The sequence below is a fragment of the Lepisma saccharinum genome, chromosome 20 (assembly GCF_977018435.1).
Source record: "Lepisma saccharinum chromosome 20, izLepSacc3.1, whole genome shotgun sequence".
Classification (NCBI taxonomy): Eukaryota; Metazoa; Arthropoda; class Insecta; order Zygentoma; family Lepismatidae; genus Lepisma; species Lepisma saccharinum.
In genome coordinates, this window is record NC_139248.1 from 872,424 (window position 1) to 895,508 (window position 23,085).

At 42.5% G+C, this 23,085-nt stretch overlaps 2 protein-coding genes across 2 annotated transcripts in view; one reads left to right on the top strand and one right to left on the bottom strand.

Moving 5' to 3' along the window:
* The window catches only part of LOC146003616 (suppressor of lurcher protein 1-like), a 445,888-nt gene that overhangs the window by 46,651 nt on the left and 376,152 nt on the right, over positions 1-23,085 (top strand). The gene's annotated exons all lie outside the window — the stretch shown is intronic.
* On the bottom strand, positions 16,896-17,777 carry LOC146003772 (protein CFDP2-like). Its single transcript, XM_083142184.1, has one exon. It carries the CDS (start codon positions 17,775-17,777, stop codon positions 16,896-16,898), a length of 882 nt encoding a protein of 293 aa, XP_082998310.1.

Sequence of the window (23,085 nt, forward strand, 5' to 3'; positions counted from 1 at the left end):
TCCGAGCGCCGCGCCAGCGCCTCTAGTGGATACTCGTGAACTACGAGAGCGCTGCTTAACATTAGTGCCATCTATACAGGTTAACAATGAACTATTAGAAACAATAACGCTCCCTAGTGAGATATGATAGAACTACGTTCTCTACCAAGCATAGCAGTGAAATCCTATGCAGAAGCGATAACAAAACCGATAAGATTATACAATGCTATTCAACAATGACAATAAAAAGAAGAAATGCGTAACTTTGTAACGATCTAGCAGGATCGTTGCAAAGCAATAGCGTTTCTTGTTCTCTCCTTTCGTTGTTGCACATTCTTCGGCATTGGTGACACACAAACTTTGTCTCTCACAAAGTCCCAAATGCAGAAGTCCAGAGCTGTAAGATCTGGGGACGTGTGAAAGATGCCATTTTCTTCAACACTACACCAGCGTCACAATGGCCGTTTTTACAAAAGTATTGAACATGAAAACAAAACTTTAAGATTTTCTCGTTGTTATCTTATTGTTGTTGTGTTTCATATATACAGTATATATTTTCCAATAATAAGCCTGAAAAGTTGTTTACACGCTGTACAGTCAACAGGGTATGCAGTGGTCGTTGACCCACTTAATCCCCTCGAGAATTACGTTGAATTTTATTTAAACGACAGCTTTCGATGTTTTACGTAAGGTAAAATTAGCCCCAGCTCGGAAAATACACATGAAACGGAGATATTTGATCCCAAAGTATGGCTCATTTAAGAAAACCTGCCATCTCGAAGTACTTTCGCTGCTTTTCTTTGTAAAAACCGGTTGTATGTACACAGAAATACCTAAAAAAGACGTGGAAAAGATCTCACCATCAAACTTAGCACTCCTAACTTAAAAAAAACGTCAAGAACTGCTATCAGCACCAAATCCTAACCTAACGACGTAAATTTTTTAAAAATATATATAAAAAGCCTCAAAGGGTGCTTTTATCAGATGTTATTCCGTGTGATGCACTGAAATGCATCAATTACATGTTTAGCGTGTCAGCGCATGTACCAAAATTGCATTGATGCAATTCGAGTTGTGTGTGTGTGTGATCCTGATAGGCTCTTGAAAATGAGAATACAACCAGCAGTAGACTTCGCTGCATGAAGAGAACACCAACCCACATTATCCCATTGCAGCCAGAAACCTAATTTATTCGAGGCTGTAAGAGGTTCTTCTCTCGACCTTTAAATATGAATTTTACAACAATGAGGCCTTTTGCGTTATCGCTTCTCTGACAATTAAATTCCCCCGTTGGTCGTTATCGTGTTACGGCCGTCGACAATGGCCGGTGGAAATTAATAAATGAGGAGATGATGTTTCGGGATTTGTACTCCCCCCTCCCCCCAGCGTCAGGGGAACCCACGTCGTTTCCCCTGCCCCACTTTCGTTCTCGCATTGTCTTCCATCTTTTAGGAAAAAGGGGGGGCAGAAAGCCCCCCCGCACAAAAGAGCCTCATTTACCTTCGCTTCAAACGGAACGTTGTCGCCCTGGCAACTTGCTCTTCCCGACCCATTCGTAAAACTTCGCGAGTTATTGAAGTTTCCAAATGGCTGGAAAATTCCTGGGAAAGGCTGCTCGAGCGAGTGAAAGTTGGCGGCGTTTGAGGAGAAAGTGTTTGCAAGCGGAGTCCCCTTGTAGTATGGGAACCATTCACCGGAAGTTCATTCTCTGTTGACTTCGGTAGTACTTCGCCTGCATTACTTCCGATTCGCAAAGAAGAACGAAGCTGAAAAATATCTGAAGAAATTTTGGAGCCTCTTTTACGGTGCGTGATCAGGATTTATCCCGCTGATTTCAACAAGAGCGCTCGGTGCATGGGCGTAGCCAGAAATTTTTGTAAGGGAAGATGGGGTCACACCATTGCTAAAAATTAAATACTGGATATAGTAACAACAATAATAAAGTTGATTATAATGCTTATTATTGTTATAAAATAATAACTATTATGAATTAATTTAATTCCAAATTATTATTATTTATTTATTATTATTATTATTAATTATAATAATATTGGGCCCCCTCGATGTAGCAGTGGTAGCGTCGTCGCCTTGTAATCAAGGGGTACCGGGTTCGATACCCGGTGGAGGAGGCACATAGTGGTTCGGAGTCCACTTTAAACTGTAGGTTCAGTCCCGATTAGCCTTTCTGTGCACAAAGTAGACTTAAAACAACAAATCAATCAATCGATATTATAATAATTTGGGATACTGTTCTATGCAATCCACCAAATCAGTGAATATCTAATACAACTCTTGGATATTTTAATTATTTTACATTTCGTACAGTAACAAAAATGCATTGTTATTCTGCTGTTAACTTTTGCACACTACGATCCAGAAAAAGTTTTAAAAGTTAGGAAGAATTTTCGTCATGGTGTTAATTTTGTGTGGCCGATCACATTCAACTCTATTTTTAAAATTTTGAAAAACTGTGAAACCTTTTATTATTTGATTCAAAAGGTTAAATACGAGAAAATAAACTGAATTTACCTTCAATATTTGAGATTAAACTTCTTCATTCTCTTCCAATAGCAACTAATTGAACTTTGTTCCTGCTCTTCACAATTAAATTAACAAGTTTTCACTTTTTTCGTAACTTGAAAACTTCCAGGGGGCGGTCGACGGACCGGTTGGACGTCTTACTTAACGTCGTCTCTCGGCCTCTTTACGCGAATCGCGACGAATATGAATAGACGAAATTGATAAAATGACACTCGCAAACAACACTCATGCTTACACTAGGACTCAAACCTTGATCATTCGCTAACGAGATCGTTAAGCCAAAAACTCAATGCTATTGCTTTCAAATTACATTGGCAGGTTTATTGTTTTATTACATGTAACACATATGAATCATTCGAGATGCACGCATGCCTTCCCGATACTGTAGTGCTAATGCCGTTGCTTTGTAATCAAGGGGTCCCCAGTCTGTGTAAAGTGGACTCAGACTTTGCCAATCAAACTGCTCGTGTCTGTGGCGAATCGCACTCCTGCAACAAGACCCTTCGGCTGCTTTATTCGCTCACCACAGAAGAGAAAATCAAGTGCGAAAGGTCCGAGCTGTAGGGAGGGTTGTAATTCTGTCCCACTTGTTCTTCCACTGCCTTTTCCGCTTGAGCCTATCATTATATATACACAACAACACCTACTTGTTCTACTGGAGCTAATTGACATATGTTGAAACCGCCACAAATAACATTCGACAGTAATTGATTTCAAAAATAAGAGTTGACCACAAACCTGACGTAGAATCTTGTCCCAACAGACACACAGTGAGACCAGAAGGTCTAACAATTTCGCCGAAGGAAATGCTGGTACGCTTGTACGTACTTGAATATTGGCGTGATATTAACCATGACTTTGTAGATTTTGGGTTTAAGGTACACAAACTTACCCAAAACCTATACATACACCTTTATGCCTAACCTACTTACCCTAACCTAACCTCACATCTGCCACGATAACCTATTTAATAAATTGAAGGTCTAGGGTGTAAAACGTGGTGACATTTTGGACTAGTGCTGCATCGAGGTTTTTTGCTCGATCGTCTAATAGTTCGCATGGTAGCTTACGGGATTGACAGTTTCTTTGCTCGAGCGATTAACGCTCGAACAGGCAAACGATCGGTATACGCTCGAAGCCCAGTAGTTCACGTATAAGCGTAATTTGTAAGTAGTAGTGGGCCTTCGAATATGCTTCAGCGAACAGTCATAATCACCATGTTAAAATGTAATTTAGTCTTATCTTATAGTCATATATATAGCAATATATGAAAATGAATAGATGATTATGTGCTGAAACTACCAGCACGAATTTTACACATATATTTGTACGATTATTGTCACATTAAAATGGTATTTGATATTCTATATATTCGAGCGAATCACGCTCGAGCGTGGGAGATTTGATCGAGTTTGAGCGAGCGAAAATGGTCCAATGCAGTACTCTATTTTGAACATTATTGAGTTTCCTAAGCAGAAAGGTTATTAGACGCTATACTGTAGACAAATTGTTCTCGTGTTATTTAAAATTTCAGAAGGGATCAATGAGTCCAATGCTTATTGTATGGCAGGGCAATTACACGCGAATAATGAAGAAGGGCTCCTTTTACTTTGTAACTCAACAATGACCAAAATGTCACTTATCATGTTATAACGCCCAACTCTTCCATTCATATCAACCGAATCTCAAACAATACTTTATTATCTCATGAGCTACTTGACAGATTTTGATGAAACGTGCAACAGAATAAAGGTAATGAAATTATTTTTTCCACCCGCCATGGTTTTAAAGGACTTGATTGAGTGCAGGATCTTTGAGGCTGATTTGAGCTGCTGCAATTTTTTTCCTAGCCTATCGGCCACCGCAGTGGCATGAATTTCACAAACTTGACTGTGCCTCGTTTCAGTCAGCTAGTTCTGCATTTCGAGATTGATGCAATTTCCATTCTGATAATTCCCCCCACCCCGACCCCGTCGGGATGGAGGGGGGGGGGGGGGTCGGCAGCCAATTTCACGCAGCAACGAAATGCTTAATCAAACCGAGAGCTACCAGCTAAGAAACAGACCTGCCGCCGGCGCTGGCCTAATCACGGCTGCACTTTTAATAATGCAGGGGGGGGGCTTTTAATATATTTCCAGTTGCCCCTCCCCGTTTCGCTCTCTAAAAGGTAACGAACCGAAACAGCGACAAGAAATGAGAACAAGCGAGGACGGCTGCAATCAGCCGGTTCATACCTCAACAAATATTCACAAGAGGACATGAGCCCCCGAAATGACAGGCTGCCGTATTGACTGACTTCTGTCTGAGAGCAGGCAGCCATCAATAATGCATGTACGAGGGTACTTCAATAAAAAGGATGTGGCCACACAAAAATAAACTTAAATGAGCACACTATGATGGTAAGTCAAATGTATGGGCTGGTTATTTTGAAACCAGCGCATTTATTCATTTAACTATTGTAAAGGTATATTTTGTGTTTTTAAGCTGATTCTCAGCAACATACACAATATACACTACCATACATTTTTGAATCCTTGTCCCGAGGTTCAAAACTTGCAGTATCTGAAGTTCTGTGGATGCTAGTTTAGGCAATAGACACGTACCTCTTCAAATTACAACTTAACGCCCATTTCCTTTTAGATATATATAGGTTTATTCATATTATATTTACATAAGTTAATTCTTGGCCGTTATTCGCAAAATCTGCATTTCGGTGTACCCTGTCCCCCCTTCCCGAAGAGAGTGTGTAGACTCGCGTAGCCACTGGCTCCACGAGTAAAAAAAATATATAACCCTCAGTACCAAAAAAGGTGGCTGAAGGTATGTGTGTTGTGTATCCGGTTTCCCACATGAAATAAACTATTGGAATAAATGTAAAAAAAGAGCAAATGTGTGTATTAAAAGAAAGAAAGTTAACATCCCCGTAGGTTCACGTAGTAAGGAAAGAAAGCTCGCCCAGCCGCTCCCCTCAGAAAAAGATACCTCTTACATTGCTGTACTCCGCCAAACATCTGAGACCCACTGCTTCCCTGCCCTTCGTATTTATAGGCCCCGCTAATGACCTAAACCGTTACTGGAAACTTACCGCTCCCCAACGGCCAAGAACTCAAACGTACAGGACATAGACATAGACATACACAATTTATAACATAAAAAAGGATCCAGTAATGATCGCATCATTACACTATGGTGCTATATAATGGTACGGAACACAGAAATTGCACCCTATAAACACAATTACAATTGCATGTGGTGGAACATGATCTTTTACTTCCAGCGTAATTATTGGTGACAGTACAGTGCCACACATCATACATTCTCTTCTAACATTGATCGATGTGCTCCTTTGTTCTAGAAATGTTGACAACTTCAAACAAACTTATTAATTTCTATGTTCATATATTCATATAGCGTAGCCTTCCGCCATGTCGTGAAAGTGTTGCCAACTTCCAAGAAATTGCTTCATTTCTGTGTTAACATAGAGCGGATGCTGCCATGCTGGAAGTATTGTCGACTCCAAAGAAACTTCTCCATGTCCATGGTCGTGTAGCGCAGCCTACGGCATGCCCTACAAGTGTTCCCAACTCCAAAGATACTTCGTCATTTATCTGATCACACAGTGCGGCCTGCTGCCACCCCGTGTAAGTGTTGCCAACTTCAAATACATGTATTGCCTATGTTAACATAGCAACACATCGATTAATGCCAGAAGAGAATGTGCGATGTGTACGGCTGTCACCATGTTGTGGAAGTGTTTCCATGTGTCGAGAAATACTCTGAACATGAAATAAAGTTTAAGGAGGGCAGAGAGTTCCTTGCCTCCCCTCTCAGTCTCAAAGTCGGCGACTAGGGCTCGTATTGCGTGAAATCTCTCCTGCTAGAGGTATATTTGCATAACATATAGTCCACACCAGGTCACCGCTTTAATCAATAGTATTCATAAATTGTATGCGATCACTTTCTAGAACACAGACACACATTGGCGCGTTGTTTAACTCTAAATTGTTAACTAAAGCACACGTTTGACGAATCGACCGAAGCAACATTAGAGATCTCCTTTGTTCCGCTGCGCTTAGCACGCACTTTTTCTAGCCGTCATATTTGCCTCCCACTTTGGAAACCTTTTTTGATTCATTATTCAGAGACACATCCCGCGTTAAAAAAGCCGCCGTGCAGCTACCTCGGAAGTTCATGTTGTGTTGTGAATTTTTCATGGCTTCCTGCGAAACGACACGAGAAGAGCCCCACGCGATGGAGAACTTGAATTCCGGAGACGGATTCTTCCCAGGGGATTCCCCTCTCGCTCGCAATTGGGCTCCGTAGAAATGCTCGTTTCGCTCTCATCAGACTTCTCTTCCTGATGGTACAGCTTTGGGCTTTACTTCAATGTTGATTGTGGCTATTCTCTTCAACGCGTGTCTCTAGTACGCACGATTTATCGATATGGTTTATTTTACTTTGTACGGAGTGGTTCAGAAAAACCTGATGATTTTTAGAATGATGTAACACAGTAAATATATTGATTGATTGAGTTGGTGTATTAAGTCTACTTTATGCACAGTAAGGCTAATCGGGACTGGACTTACAGTTTAAAGTGGGATCCGAACCATTATGAGCCTCCACCGGCGACCCCTTGATTGCAAGGTGACGACGTTACCATTGCGTCATCGGGGGCACACGCAGTAAATAGGAAGAGTTTGTCTTTATTCATGTTCTAGCCTTACAGCTAGAACGGAATTGACGGAAAATAACATCTTTGAAATGGCGCCCATTTTGGTTCACACACTGCTGGAGTCGGTCGCTGAAACTTCTCTTTTCTGTGGAAGAAAAACCTGCCGATTGTTGCTTTGTTATTGCGTCACGTGGTGGGATCATGAGAGGAGACTCCACTCCTCACTAGCTGCCATTTCAGTCACCATGGAGCCGTGGAACGCAACGCACCGCGCTTTCATTGGTTGAAACGCCATTTGCAAGCTGTTTTCCCTACTTAATGTTGGTGTAGATCATTTTTTTCCCAATAATAATGGCATACATATGGCTGTATGGGTACAACATGAATAAATACGAACTATTTATATTTACTGTGTTGTCTCATTTAAAAATCATCAGATTTTCCTGCCTTATCCTGTATTTCTGCCACTTTGGCTAATCATGAAGATGAAGATGAGTGATGATATGGAGAAATTGATGAAGGGACACTCACAAAGAACACCCAGCCCAGGCCGGGATTCGAACGCTGGACCTCTGACGTCGTAGTGCACTATGCTAGCCACTCCGCCACCGAAATTAGCATAAGTTCGCGAAAATATTCAACTACTGTATAAAGGATACAGGGCCGTAACTTGACACAGTCGGGGCCCTGTTCAGTTGAAGAGGGCCAAAACAGATACACTGCTTATCCATTAAATTAGGCACACACAGGAGATGTACTATGTAGATTTTCAGCTAAAAATGCAGGCTCGACCAGGACTCGAACCCGGGTCTCTGGCAATCCATGCCATTTCTCTACCACCGAGCTACCGAGCCGGCCTGGGTGTTGCCTTTGCCTGTTGCCTTTGATCCCGTTGCAGTAGCACTTGCAGAGACGATTTCACACAGGTAAAACAGCGCCAGCGAAAATGCAGGGGAAGCCAGGCCGGCTCGGTAGCTCAGTGGTAGAGCAATGTCACGGATTGCCAGAGACCCGGGTTCGAGTCCTGGTCGAGCCTGCATTTTTCGCTGAAAATCTACATAGATACACTGCTCGTTCAACATTTTCAGCTTTGAGTATGGCTGGTTTCACTTTTCTTTCATCTAGTTACAATTTTATCTATAAAATCTCATTTAGTTGCATGATGTTAAATAGGTAAAGCTTCATCCTCCAAAGAACACACACATCCCCTCTGTTAGTTTCATCTGTTACTAGGTAATCTGTGACAATTAATCTTTGTTGATAATGATAACGTATAATTTCATTAGAATGCCGCCCCGCACACTGGCTATGAGAACTTTGGGTTCAGAATTTGGATCCGTTCGTGTCTTCTAAGGAAGCAGCTTTTCTCCTGAGAACCGACGTCCGTGCCGGACTGGTTATCACAGCTTGATACGACGCCAGGGGCCCCGAGTTCGAATCCCTGCCTTGGCGTGAGTGTACCTTCATCATATCATCACTCATTCTCATCTTCATAATTAGCTAAAGTGGCAGAAAAGCGAAGTAAAATAAACCAAATCAATCAATCAATAAATCAATTTCCTCATGAGATTTCTGTCTGTGTATAGAACCGGTGGCCACCCAACATCATGAGGAAATTGGGGAACTACGAAGAGTAGCGTAGTGTCATGAAATCCTACAACGTCTGGGTGTTCGTCGTGCCGACCGCACGTCACCCCGTAACTGGTTGGATGATGGCCCACCTCATGTGAGAGTGAGGTCGGTAGGGCTATTGCGCCATTGGTTATTGTACAGTATTCGCGACAGTCTTTAATTCTCTTGTTTGGTTTTTCGTATTGAAGCAGCAACATTTTGTGGCTGAATGTATCACTGAGCTGAGCTCTGCTGATTTGATTTGATTTGTGATATTTAGTGGCTATTTTCTTCCGCTTTTAGCTAATCACGATGATAACGATCAGTGATGATATGATGAAATTGATGAAGGGACACTCACAAAGAACACCAATGTCCTTGCCGGATTTCGAACCTGGGACCCCTGACGTTGAAGCGCGCCGTGCTCTAACCATTCCGCCACGGACATCGGATAAACTCTTGCTGACAAGATAGCAACATCTTTTCTTATCCTTATTGCTTTGATTGATCTTTCGTATTGAAGCAGCAACAAATAGTAACTTAATCTGGTCTTTCTGCTTCTTACGTATCACTGAGCTACGCTTTTACAGACAAGATCCCACCTTTCCCTTGCACAGCCGAGAATCTCAAAGCCTCCGCACACAACCAGGGGAAGAGGGAGGAGTGTTTGCCAGCTCGCAGTAGGACAACAAAGTAATTTACGGTCCGGGCGACACCTTCCCTTCCCGCGGTTGTTTGCTTTGATTTGGAGCCTCTTCGGAGCAATGGACGGGGATTAAATTGTCCTTCGGGGGATAAAGTTGGAGCAAGAATGCCCCTTCCCCCTCTCCTGAGGGCTGTAAAGGGTTGTCTCGCTACAAGTTCATTAAGCTCGCGGTTCTTGCCGTCGTGTTAGTCGAGAGAAGATTGCCTGGACATGCTGTTTGAATACGATGGACATGTTGCGTTAGAATTCTCCTCCGTTGCGTACTGGCTAACGCTCTCGCCTCGTAGACATCCAGGGGTCCCGGGTTCGATACCCGGTGAAGGCACATAGTGGTTCGGATCCCACTTTTAACTGTACGTCCAGTTCCGATTAGCCTTACTGTGCCTAAAGTGGACTTAAAACACCAAATCAAACCAAATCGTAGTCATACACTAACGTAACGATGGCTGAATACTATATTGCCGTATGTCATGTCGCATGGCCGCAGTAGCTCAATTGCTTCGTCCGTCTCCGTGGCGAGTGGTGAGAGCAGCTCGCTACGACGAGTGGTCCGGGGTCCGAATCCCGGTTCGGACATGGAAGTTTGTGATCGTCTGTCCTGAATGAAAAAAAAAGTAAAAAAAAAAGTAAAGTGCTCCCCTGTGCATAGCACCACGCCATGAAGGCATATAGGGGGTGTGGGGCTAACGCCCCACACTTTCTTCATCCGGTCGTGAGTGGGGGTGATGTGATCAGCATCACGCCCCTGACCGCCTTTACCCCCCAGGGTTTCCCCCAGGTACCCATGTTATTCGACGCTGGGTGGGCGCCGGGGCCGCTTCCATCGTTAGAAAAGTTCCCGGATTTGAACCGGCCGGGGATCGAACCCGGGACCTTTAGCATGGTAGTCAGACGCGTTACCGACTGAGCCACCGCGGCCACCCGTCTGTCCTGAATGAGAAAGATTGATTGATTTGTTGTTTTAAGCCCACTTTATGACCCAAAGGCTAATCGGGACTGGACCTACAGTTTAAAGTGGGATCCGAACCACTGTGCCATGTGCCTCCAAAGGGTATCGTACCCAGCATACCTTGATTAGAAGGCGACAACGTTACTACTACGCCGTTGGGAAGGATGAATGAGAAATTGATAAGAGTGTTTGTTGGGGGAAGCCTGTCGCTTAGGGGTCTTCCTTTTTTTAAAAAAAGTTGGTAGAGCATCTGGGTATAACGCGGACGAGGTGGGTTCGAATCCCGGCACGTGTGATCTGGACCAGTAATTTTTCCAGTCATTTCCATATTTCTGCGCGGCTCTGAGGCCCACCCAACCTCATATAATGGATACGTGGGGGCAACCCTGCCGAGTAAAGGCTGCCTGGCGTGATGCTGATCACATCATCCAAACTATGGCCGATATCAAGAATATGTGGAGCTGTACCTCTACATTACCCCATATGACTCCATTGCATGTGCGCACATTCACACGGGTACCTTTGTCTATAATTTACCTACATTATGGCGTTCAGAAGAAACTTGTAGGTAGATTATATGGACTTTACGTTTGAACTTGGTAATAGAAATTTGGTGTTACTAATTCGATGGCTCTTTTTTGTGGTATGAGTTTGGGTTTACTTGGAATGGAATATACTCTTTTCTAAATTGCGTGTAAATGTTATTATACGGTTTAATGTCCTAGATTAGAAACAAAGTTCTAAGGTACTGTTACGTTTAGGCCGTTCGTCGGCTTAAACTGCTTGGCTGAGAGAGGATGTGTGTATGAGGAATGGAATAAATTAATACAAGTAGAATCCGCACAAGCGAAGGAGGATGATCACGCACGAGCCAGCAAGATATCTAAACACTGACAATGATAAACTTAAAGTGTCACCACTGTACCTGGTTTCCTTCGTGGTTCCTCGGCTGAGGCACTCTATCGGCCCATCGAAGGTGTCCTCAGTGGGTTCGCCCAAACCTTTTACACTTAATACTGTCACTCGCAACACACTTCGCGCTTCGCTCTCTCGATCCAGACTCCCCCGGGGACTGCTGGCGTTTTTCATTACACAGCATTTTATTCCGGCTCGTGACAGTACGTTAGAACCACAAGACAATAGATTAGTTTACTCAATGGTACCTACAAATTTGTATAACCAAAATAATACCAGCCGGCCACCATGCCGGAGTGGTTAGCGCGACGCTAGGGGTCCCGGGTTCTAATCCCGGCCTGCGCATGGATGTCTGTGAGTGTTCATTCATCAACTTCATCACATCACTCATCCCCATCTTTGCAAATTAGCCAAAAATGGCACAAATCAATCAAAAAAGACCAACCTCCCAAAAATAAATCATAAATACGCCACAGACTGGGCGTCCCCCTCAACGCAGAAAGCTTAATTCTCACACTGGGCGTACGACCATTTGAAGCTGAAGGAGCAATTTACAACGTTAAAAAAATGTATATGATTGCGTCCCATTTTTACGGACCCTGGTACGAAATCGCGCACCCTTGTCCGACAACCGCAGCGGAGGCCAATTCCGAGGGACTTAAGGCAAACGAGTCTGTTCTTTCGGTCCCAAATGTTCCGTCGGACAAGATGGAAACGGAATTAGAGAAGGCGACCGGTGCGGCGCGTAACGAATGGAATCTTTGTCTGGGAGACAACCTAATCTTGCGGTCTGCTTCCGAAGGAGGATCCCGGGATTATTAGAGCGAGCTGCGGTCCGCGAGAGGCAGGAGACATCGGGAGGGCGAACCGCAAATTGCAGGCGTTATAATGGCTTCCGGGAAGATGGCGGCCGTAGCTCACCGTGCCCCTCCAAGGGGAACGCCTCTCGTGTCCACCGCGAGGAGGAACACGGTAACTAGGAGACACGGAGCTGCGGAACAACCGCCAGAAAATAGACGCAGGCAGATTAAACAGGAGAACAAGGGCGACACAACCGAGAACAGCATGAGACGCCAAGCCAATGTATCACTCCAGAAGAACCAACAATACAGCCTATCTTCCGTATCAATCCCTAAGATTATATGTTTATTTTATAAAGTCTCTCTGAATGCTTCACGTTGACCAGGGCATTCACTTGTTTTTCTCAGTTGTCTCAGCCTCTCAGGCATGTAAACAATGCACAGTGTTGTGCTATGCAAACCTCCTGAGCTATTCAGGAAACAGGTAGTTTCTTCTGCCTATGGAATCGGCGGTTTGCATAGTGGCAATTAAAAACACGATTCGGCATGGAGGAAGAGCTCCATGGCCTAGGGATATAGAGGTGAGACAAGCTGAGAGGGGACTGACTTTGGATTGGAGTTGTGAAGGGAGAAGTGGTTAGGAGAGCAGTAGGGCAGAAGTGAGACGACGCCCAGGTCGACAAATTGAGAAGCCAACAGAGGACTTCGTATATTCTATTCATCCTAATTCATCAGATAGACAGGTAACTATCCAAACACTCAGCCATGATTCAGGTTCAAAGGTTCACAAAACCCAACGAGTGACCATTGTCTTTTCTGCAGTTTAGTTCCTTAATTTTATTTGTACCTTTCGCATTGCCTTCGCATTGCCAAGCGTTACCTCGTCATGCCAATGACGAGTGCTCTCATCAGAGGATGAATGATGAGTAACTTACATCACCCAGCAATTAATTGCACAATGACAGGTTCAGATCCCATCATTCTTTAGAATGATACGTGGTGGAGATGCTGGGTAACGATCCTACTTTCTAACTTCTACACTCGCACATAACAAGTACAGAATATTGCAAAAAGTCACCGGACACAGTACAGTGCTGTTCATTCCAAAGACACCAACCAGGTAACTAATAAGATGTCGGACCTCCCTTCGCTATTATTACATTATTTAGTCTTCGGGGCAGAGAGCTCAAATTTACGTGAGGTATCGACTGTTATTTGCAAAATGACCTCAAGGCTGCTACATGGATCAAGTGAGCTTCACAACATCATTTTTGTAATTTTAAAGATGTCGACTCCTTCATACACATGCACCAGCAAAGGGCAGTGGTGTCTTGCCCTCTGGAAGCTTAAAACGTATAGACAGTCTACGGCAAATGAAAATTCAATGTTTCTATGGATGCTTACCACGCCAGAAAGTTTACAAATTGGGAAGGAAGTTCGAAAATGGTCCGCACGCAGATGGGTGGAAAGACCTTCGCGGTTGCTCACAAGTGACTGCACATAGATTCCAAGTATTCTTATTCTTGAGGAATACAGGCAAATCAGGCTTGAAAATATATGTGGATCAGCAAAGGGTCTATGCTAAAATGCAGCAAACCTGTGAAATTTTACATGCACAAATCTACTAGACAAAAAACAAAAAGACAAATTAAGGTTTTCGTTGACTATCCCTCGTAGAATTGTTTGCAAATTAACAGGGAGCCATTAAGATTAACAACGCTGAATCAATGTCAAAATTTTTAAATTTTTTGATTTAGATTAGTTTTTTGTAGAAAGTTTGATTTAATATGTCTTGTGTTAAAGAAATATAACTAAGTTTGCATCGGATAACTTAGAAAGAAATGATACTTTAGGAAGTTAACTTCTGCTCTTTTTAAGTTCTTGCAACGTAAGTTACCGGTATGTAATATTATGTAAACACAGTTGAGCGCTAAGGACTGGATTCGAAACCGCGACCCCTGCGTCGAAGGTCGTTTCGCCAACCACTCCACCACGGACTTTAGAGGATGTCGAAGAATGGTGAATATTTGAAATGGATGAAGGGACGGACATTCATAAAGTAATATTCATGTCCATACCGGGGTTCGAACTGAAAACCATCGATGACCAGACCGTTTGGATGTTGACGAGGCTGGAAGAATCGCCAAAAGAACAAGCCGCAAAGCAATACATTAAATCGCAATAGCCACTGTCCATGGAGAAATGTATGTCACACGCATGCTACAGAACCAAAAAATCCATATATTTCGTGTCTGTGGAGATTTGCCATGTAATCTGTGAGACGCACAATTTTTGTTTGAGTGACACAAGGAAATATTGGTGCTTCGTGAGGGAGAGACATTAGATGCGTTTCACGCACAAAGCAAATCCATTCTTCCTCACGCATATATTTCCACCCGTACATACTTCCGCTGACAGCTTAATCTTGTTAACTCCGACATGGCATACAAGCTGAATATTTTATATACTATGAGAACATGCTGTCAAAGTTGCTTCAGAAAAATATACATTTCTGTCCGTCAGAGTGGAAGCAAAGCAAATGAAGGACGCTGAGAAAACATTCCTGAACTGGAAGATATATACAGCGTGTATCTTCTTCTTCTTCTTCTCTTCCATTCCCTTATGCCGTTAAGCGTCGGGTACCTCGTTCTGTCCATCTCATCCACTCCATCCGGTCTCGACTCATTCTTCTCATTTCGTTCTTAGTTTTTCCATATTTTAATCCTATCTTTTCTATTCTATCTTCCCATGTATTTCTTGGCCTGCCTCTTCCTACTCTACCCTCAACCCTCATCTCCATCACTTGCTTGGCTTTCCTATCTTCATTCATTCTATTTACATGTCCATACCACTTCAGCTGGCGTTCCTCTACTACTTCAGTCATTGTCTTCTTTTGTTTTACCTCTTCTCTTATTCTTTCATTTCTTATTCTGTCTCTTCGAGTTTTCCCCACTGTTCTTCTAAGATATTTCATCTCTATTGCTTGAAATTTACTTAGATGTTTATCTAGGAGTGCTAAGCTTTCTGTGCCATAGCCCATGATGGGAACTACAATTGAGTTGTAGAGTTGCATTTTTGTTTTTATACTGATCTCTCTTTTTCCCACTAAAGTATTACTCATTTGATAATATGCTGATGCTGCCTTCTTTGTCCTATTCATTATCTCTTGATCAATTTTCCCACTGCTACTTATGATGGTTCCTAAGTATTCATATGTTTCTACTTTCTCTAGTTGTTTCCCTTCACATATTATATTCAGGGCTTCATTTTCCTTGTCCTCTTTAGTCACCCGCATGATCTTACTCTTTTCTATATTAATCTTCATGCCTTTCCTTTTAAGTTCTTCATACCATTCTTCCACTGCTTGCTGAAGTCTCTCAGGTGTATCTGATATCAGTACGATATCATCAGCATATAATAGTGCTTGGATATATACTGGCCTTAATCTCCACATACCTATCTTCGTTCTGTGTGTTCGTCGTTTGCATATTTTAGCAATTTCGTCTAAAAAGACGTTAAATAGGATTGGACTGAGGCTGTCCCCTTGTTTTATGCCTTTCTCAATGTCAAATTCACCTGAGTGTTCGCCATCTACTCTAATTGTTCCTACAGTATTATTATATACAATTTTTATTGCATTCAAGAATCTTACTGGTACTTTCTTTGCCTTCAATGCTTCCCATACATATTGCCTAGGTACTGAATCAAAAGCAGCTTTTAGGTCTATAAAAGCTAGATATGTGTCCTTGTTCTTGGCAATTCTTTTTTCCATAATCGTTCTTATAGTATATATATGATCTTGTGTTTGCCTTTTAGGGCGGAATGCTGCCTGCTCCTCCTCCATATCTTCCTCCACCACTTTTCTGAGACGTCTTTCTAGTATCCTTGTGTATAATTTATAAGCGACTGATGAGAGGCATATTGCTCTGTAGTTATTACAGTCATAGCTACTGCCCTTCTTATGTAGTGGGATAATGATATTTTTCCTCCATTCGTTTGGTATTTTGTTTTCCTTCCATATTCTTTGAGACATCTTGGTTAAATTCTTAACTACTTCCATACCTCCATATTTTATTAATTCTGGATTTATTCCATCTGATCCTGCTGCTTTTCCTGTCTTCATCAGTTCTATTGCTATTTGTATTTCATCTTCCTTTATTTCCCCTTCTATATCCGAGTCTTGTACCTCCATGTATGGTCCATATATCACCCCTACCTCCTCTGGGTTATTATTTTCTTTCTGGAATTTTTCACCATAGTGTTTCCGCCATACATCCAACACATCCTTTTTCTCTGTGATCAATTTATCTCCATCTTTAATGGTTCTTATTGTTTTTCCATATTTTCCTCTCAAGTTCTTTACAACTTTCCAAAATTGCCTTGTATTCTTTTCTCTAGCTTTTTCTTCAACCATATTTCCAAATTTTTCCCAGGATGTTATTTTAGCTTTCTTCACTATTTCCTTGACTTCGTTTCTTTTTTCAATGTATTTCCTTCTATGTTCTTCTGTCTGAGACATAATATATTTTTTCCATGCTTCCTTTTTGTTTTTTACTTTTTGTTTCACTTCTTCATTCCACCAAGACGTTTTCTTTTTTCTTGTATCTACTATTTTCTTTCCGCATACTTCTTCTGCAGATTTTATGAGTGCCTTTTTAATTCTCTTCCATATTTCTTCTATCTCTAGTTGTTCTACATCTGGTCCTTCTGTCAGTCTGGCTGTTACCTGTTCTTTATACTCTTCCTTCTTCTCTTTTTCTGTAACTCATTTATCTTAATTGTTTGGTATTTTTTCATTCTGGGCTTTGGTGGTCTCGTGAAGCGTGTGTCCACTATTAGTAATCTATGATCTGTACCCAGTTCAGCACCTCTTATAACTTTAACATCCATTATGTTTCTCCTAATACTACTGGTATATATTATGTAGTCTATTATGCTTTTAGCATTTCTTCCTTCAGCCTGGAAGGTTATTTTATGTGCCTCCTTATGTGGGAAGAAGGAGTTTCCAAGAAGCAACTGATTTTCTACACAAAACTCCAGTAATCTCTTGCCATTCTCATTCAATGTCTTTTCTCCCCCGTAGCTTCCCATACTACCATGGGCTACCTTCTTATCTTTACCTGTTCTTGCATTTAAGTCTCCCACTATCATTACATACCGTCCCTCCATTACTTCTTTATCTACTGTCCTCTGGAGTTGTACATAAAATTCCTCCTTATCAAGCACAGAGGCATCTTCTGTTGGTGCATATACTTGGATATATGATATTTTATATTCTATATCAAATTTAACTACAATTATTCTTGAGTTAACTGGTTCCCAGCCACTGACCTTTGTTTCATATTCCTGACTTGTTACAATTCCTACCCCTTCTTTTGCTCTTCTGCCCTGTCCAACACCTGAATATCTCAAGGTATATCCCTCCTCAAGCCTTTGTATGCCATTTCCTTTCTTTCTTACTTCACTAATTCCCATTACATCTATCTTACGTGTCTTCATTTCCTGTACTAATTCAACTTCTTTTCCTAATATAGTTTTAATGTTCCATGTTCCCATTCTCGTTTTCCTTTTCCAGTCCGGTCGTTGTTGTGTTGATCTGTCCATTCCGAGGCTCCTGTTTTTTCTCTGAATCCGTTAATACCCTTGTGTGGGGGATTGGCCCAACGCAGGGTGGATTTCTTTAGGGTTTACTCCCCTAGGACAGTTGGCTTTACCATGCCTTTTGAGTCTGCCCCACCCTTGGTTTTCTGTCAGGGTATCCTTCCCTTAGCCTTTGGAGATCCCTCCCCTCCCTGCAAGGCAGCAGGGGCAGTGCTTATTTAATGGCGGCACTTCCTCGCCATGTCACAGTGCTGTCAATGGGCTTTTCTGGGTTTTAATGAGGATGGTCCTGCCACAAACCAAGCCCCCAGACCCTGTTAGCATACAGCGTGTATCACGATAGAATAAACAACTAATCAGGTTTATTTTTAAACAAATATCTGAAACACAACAATGAGGTTTCTTGAATAACAATGACAAAAATTAAGATTTGTTTTCATGCGCAAGACTTTTGTAATTACGGTCATTGTGGCGCTGGTGTAGTGTTGAAGAAAATGGCGTCTTTCACAGGCCTTACGACCTTACACTTCTGCACTGGGGGCTTTGTGAAAGACAAAGTCTATCTGACACCTATCCCGCAGAATATGCAACAGATAAATGAGAGAATAAGAAACACCCTTGCTTCGGTGGACGAGGAGTTCTTGGGGAAAGTGAGGGAAGAACTAGAATTTCGATGGGATGTCTGTCACATAACTGGTGGAAGCCACATTTTTTACCCATTTGTAGACATTCATAGAAACTTGAACTGTTCCTTATTGATACACAACAAATATCATTGTTGTTTCCCATGTAGATTAGTGGAAACAAATTCTTAAAGCTATTTAATGTATTATGATGACACACCCTGTATTTTTCAGAACAAGTTTCTCGTGAAGAATATCCACGCACAGTCCGGTTCCCAAGAGAACGATGTTAGTTACAGTCGACGTTGTCTTGTGGGAGGGGATGGCCAGCAGAGAGTTGTGTCTCGTGTTAAGGCACAGCTTAATGGTCTGGATAGTTATTTTAGAATTCCTTTGTTTTGCCAGAGTGAAAACCGTGATGCAACACTGACTACTGAAAAAAGATGGCAAAGGAACATTTATTATCTTTCATCTCGCCATACCCCAGAGCACACTCACTTGCAACAATAACGATAAAGTTCTTGTATCAACAGAACTAATAGCAACTGGCGCAATCAGACAAAGCATAACAAACAGCCGTGGGAATTCCCTTAGTCGGAGGCTCAGTCGTCGTAGAACAACTTTAGGAATTCCGGGTGATAGGAGAAGCATCGCCTGATCTAAACCCAAATCTCCCCCCTTTACGGCGCTACCACGAATATTTGCGGATGTCTTATCTCGGAAAGCGATTCGGCGGAAGTAGTTCTACTTGAACGTCCGCTGTTTATCGCCGGTGGAGGTTGGTGAAGAATGGCTTCCTTTAATGGCCGACTGTCACGAGAGGCTCTTGCGCCAATGCGGACAAGCTATTTCCTTTGTTTGCGGGCTTTTGGACTAAATGCCGTGGCCACGGATGCTTCGCTTTCGTCACCAGGTACGGGGGAGCCTTCTATGTCATCAGGGAAGCAGAAAAATTACTCTATTCGACGTCATTGCGTGCCAACTGGCACCGTGGCTATGGCAAACCCATGCTTGTACCACCGAAGGTACCCGGTTGAAGTCCTGATTTGGTTTATTTTACTTTACTTTTGAGTTTGAATTTTGGTTTAAAGTCCACTTGATGCACAGTAAGACTAATCGGGACTGGACCTACAGTTTAAAGTGGGATCCGAAGCACTTGTGCCTCCTACAAGTATCGAACCCGGGACTCCTTGATTGCAAGGCGATGACGTTGCCGCCACGCTAAGGAAGATATCTTTACTTCGCTTTTCTCCCACTTTTGGATAATCGCGAATGTGAGGATGGGCGATATGGTGAAATTGATGGAGGGACTACTCGATAGGAACGCACATGCCTAAGCTGGGTTTAAGCCCGGGACCCCTGGCGTCATAGCGCACTGTGCTAACCACTCCGACACGGAGGTCGGCTCCTTTGTGATTGTCACTTCACCAATCTCATCGCCGTGATTAGCCAAAAGTGTCATAAATGCGGCGTAAATTAGGACACAACATGCGTGTCAGTTATGGAACAATGTTGTGTGGCATCATTTGTTTAATAAATACATAAATAAATGACTACATAAGCAACGGAAGACTAACGAGGGTCTGGCGTCTAGACCCCACATTCAGTAAGGTCTGGTGCGGGACACATCCAGCTTGCAACAAAACACAAAACTGAGCCTAAATGGTAAGAGCTCACTTCTGGCCCTCCTAACCTAACCACATACACAGTACGGCAATTTGAAATCGAGACTGATTTTTTTTTCTCGGTAGGTGGCGCCACTGTGCAAGCTTTCTGTGGTGCGAACAAGTAACGGGTATCTCACGAACAATCGAGCGGAGCTCGTTGACCTTGAGCGACATGGAACAAAGAGCAAACATCAAGTTTTGTGCGCTCTTGGGTAAAACTGCTGCGGAAACGTTTGACATGTTGTAGCAATTCTATAAGGACAATTGCTTATCCTGTACGCGTGTATTTGAATTGCTCAGGCGTTTCAGTAAAGGACGGGAGCCAATTGAACACGACGAGCATCCAGGTGTATCAGGGACGGTGAGAACACCAAAATTGGTTGAGAAATTGAGGATAATCATTACTGAAGACTGAAATTTCAGACAGACTTTTACTACTGCATTTTATCTTGAGGTACTGAAACGTTTGGTGCAAGGAAAAACACTGCGAGGCCCGAGTATCGGAATGATTGCAGCTGGCGTCTGCTTCATGACAGCGCCCCAAGTCACAAGACTGTGATTGCGAAGAAAGTTTTGACCCTAAATCGACTCTCTGTGTTATCACACCCTGCCAACTCATCGGATCTGGCTCCGTGTGATTATTTTTTTATTTCCTAAACCAAAATCTGCACTGGAAGGTACCTACTTTTATGACGTACCAACAATCAAGAAGACTACGACTTGGATTTTAAACGAATTCCAGCAATCCTTCTATGCACTGGTAGGCATTGCGCTACGATGTGTGAATGCAGGAGGGTACTACTTTGAATGATCCAAGGTAAGTAACTTGTTTATTTTTTACAGCACCAGTCTCGATTTCAAATTGCCGCACTGTACATACGTATGCATTATTGGATGGATATAGGCGGGATTTTAGGATTGTAATTGTTAGGTTAGGAGGACCAGCATTTAGTTTTGGCGTTTGTTGCAAGCTGAGTGTGCCCTGCACCAGACCCACATCCAGTATAATCGTCTGTGCCAGTCTATGCGTGTCTGTGATTGCCATTTCACCAGTTTCATCTTATCACCTTTCATCCTCATCTTCAGAATTAGCCAGATATGGTAGAAATACGAAGTAACATAAATTGAATGAATAAATCACATTTGATGTTCTTCATCTTTCAGTGAATCTGAAAGAAAGGTATTTTTTAACACAGTTAAAGGGGTAATTCTAAACTTTTGCAAGTCTCTGTGTACAAAATTGAATGGCGCGTGGTGCTTCCACCGTAACCGCGATGGAAAATACGAGGGTGTATCAAAAAGTTTTAATTATCCCCATGAAATAATTGAGACAGAAATTTGAGTTTTATATCCTTTTATTGTGACTTCTCTAAATAGTCACCATGCAGAGTTACACATTTCTCCCAGCGTTTTTTGATCTGTCGAAGACCATCATTGTAGGACTCTGCAGATTGCATGGCAAACCAGCGCTCCACCTCCAATATGACATCGTTAGTGTTGTCAAAATGGCGACCCCGAAGTGGATTCTTCATATGTGGGAAAAGGAAAAAGTCACTTGGTGCTAGATCTTCCAGTATCAGATCCTCGATTTTCTTCACTGTGGCGGCCTCATCCGTGGATGATGGGCGTCCAGATCTAGGTTCATCTGTAACAGACATGTGACCTGTTTGGAAATGTCTCTTCCACCTCACAATAGTGTCATAGGATGGGCAATCACCACCATACACAACTTTCATTTCTTCATGAATTTGGCGGGCGTTGTGACCCTTCAAATGCAGAAACTTAATAACGCTGCGAGCTTCGATCTTCTCCATTTTGCACTTTACTGACAACTAGCGCCACCTATAAAGACAGAAATAACACACATTAATAATTTTCACTACAGAACACATAGAAGGTCTAATGACTACAGAAGCAAAGTTTCATCGAAATCACTCAATAAATTCTGGGGGATAATTAAAACTTTTTGATATCCCCTCGTATGTATACTTTACCTTTACACAATACAGGGTGTATCACAATAGAGTAAACAACTATAAACTTACTTCGGCTAAACTATATGGAATACAACAATGATATTTGTTATGTATCAATCACTAACACTTCAAGTTTCTATGAATATCTTCAAAACGTGGCTTCCAGCAGTTATGCGACACACATACCATCGAAAAGCGAGTTCTTACCACACTTTTCCTAAGGATCCTCGTCCACCAAAGCAATTCTCTCCTTTGGCTTTTGCACATTCTGCGGCATAGGTGGCACATAGACTTTGTCTTTCATAAATCCCCAAATGCAGAAAACTATGAGTGTAAGGTCTGGGGATCTGTGAAAGTCGACATTTTCTTCAACACCACACCAGCGCCATAATGACTGCCATTGCAAAAGTCTTGAGCATGAAAACAAAACTTGAAGATTTTCTCATTGTTGTTCAAGAAAGATGTGGTGTTTCAGATAATTTTTAAACATCTGACAAGTTGCTTACTCGATCATGATACACGCTGTATACCCCTCGAAGACATTCGCTGCACGCCACTGGAGCACCCGGAGGAGCAGACCGTTGTTTCGTTTCCCCAACCTCCAGCGTGGGAGAAGATTTTTTCCCCCCTCAGCTCTGGAACCGAAGGGACCTGCCTCAGGCTGTGATCGATCCCAGAATGACCCGGTTCTGTGCCAAAGCACCATAAGCAGCCAGCTTTTTCTTCGTATTTCATCCCCCTCCCCTCCCGCTCCAAATCCCCTGTTTTCTCTTCCAGAGAGGACCTAATGCAACCGGATCCCTTCGAAGAGCTTTCCCATGCGGCACGAGAGACGTTCATGGTTCACTTCCGATCTACAGTAACATCCAACGTAATCATAAGTGCATGAAATATTTGCACGATAGTACCTAGGTAATATGGTCGAAAATATTGTAACCTTCTTAGAAATCATGAAATTGTGTGAGTATGTTGCAACTAAGATTTGAATGCCTTAATATTGAAACACTTGTCCAATTTTCATCCTCTTTTGAAAAATCGCAATGAA

Excerpts from the sequence above, each read along its gene's own strand:
- LOC146003772 (XM_083142184.1), bottom strand. The coding sequence starts at position 17,777 with ATGGACAGATCAACACAACAACGACCGGACTGGAAAAGGAAAACGAGA.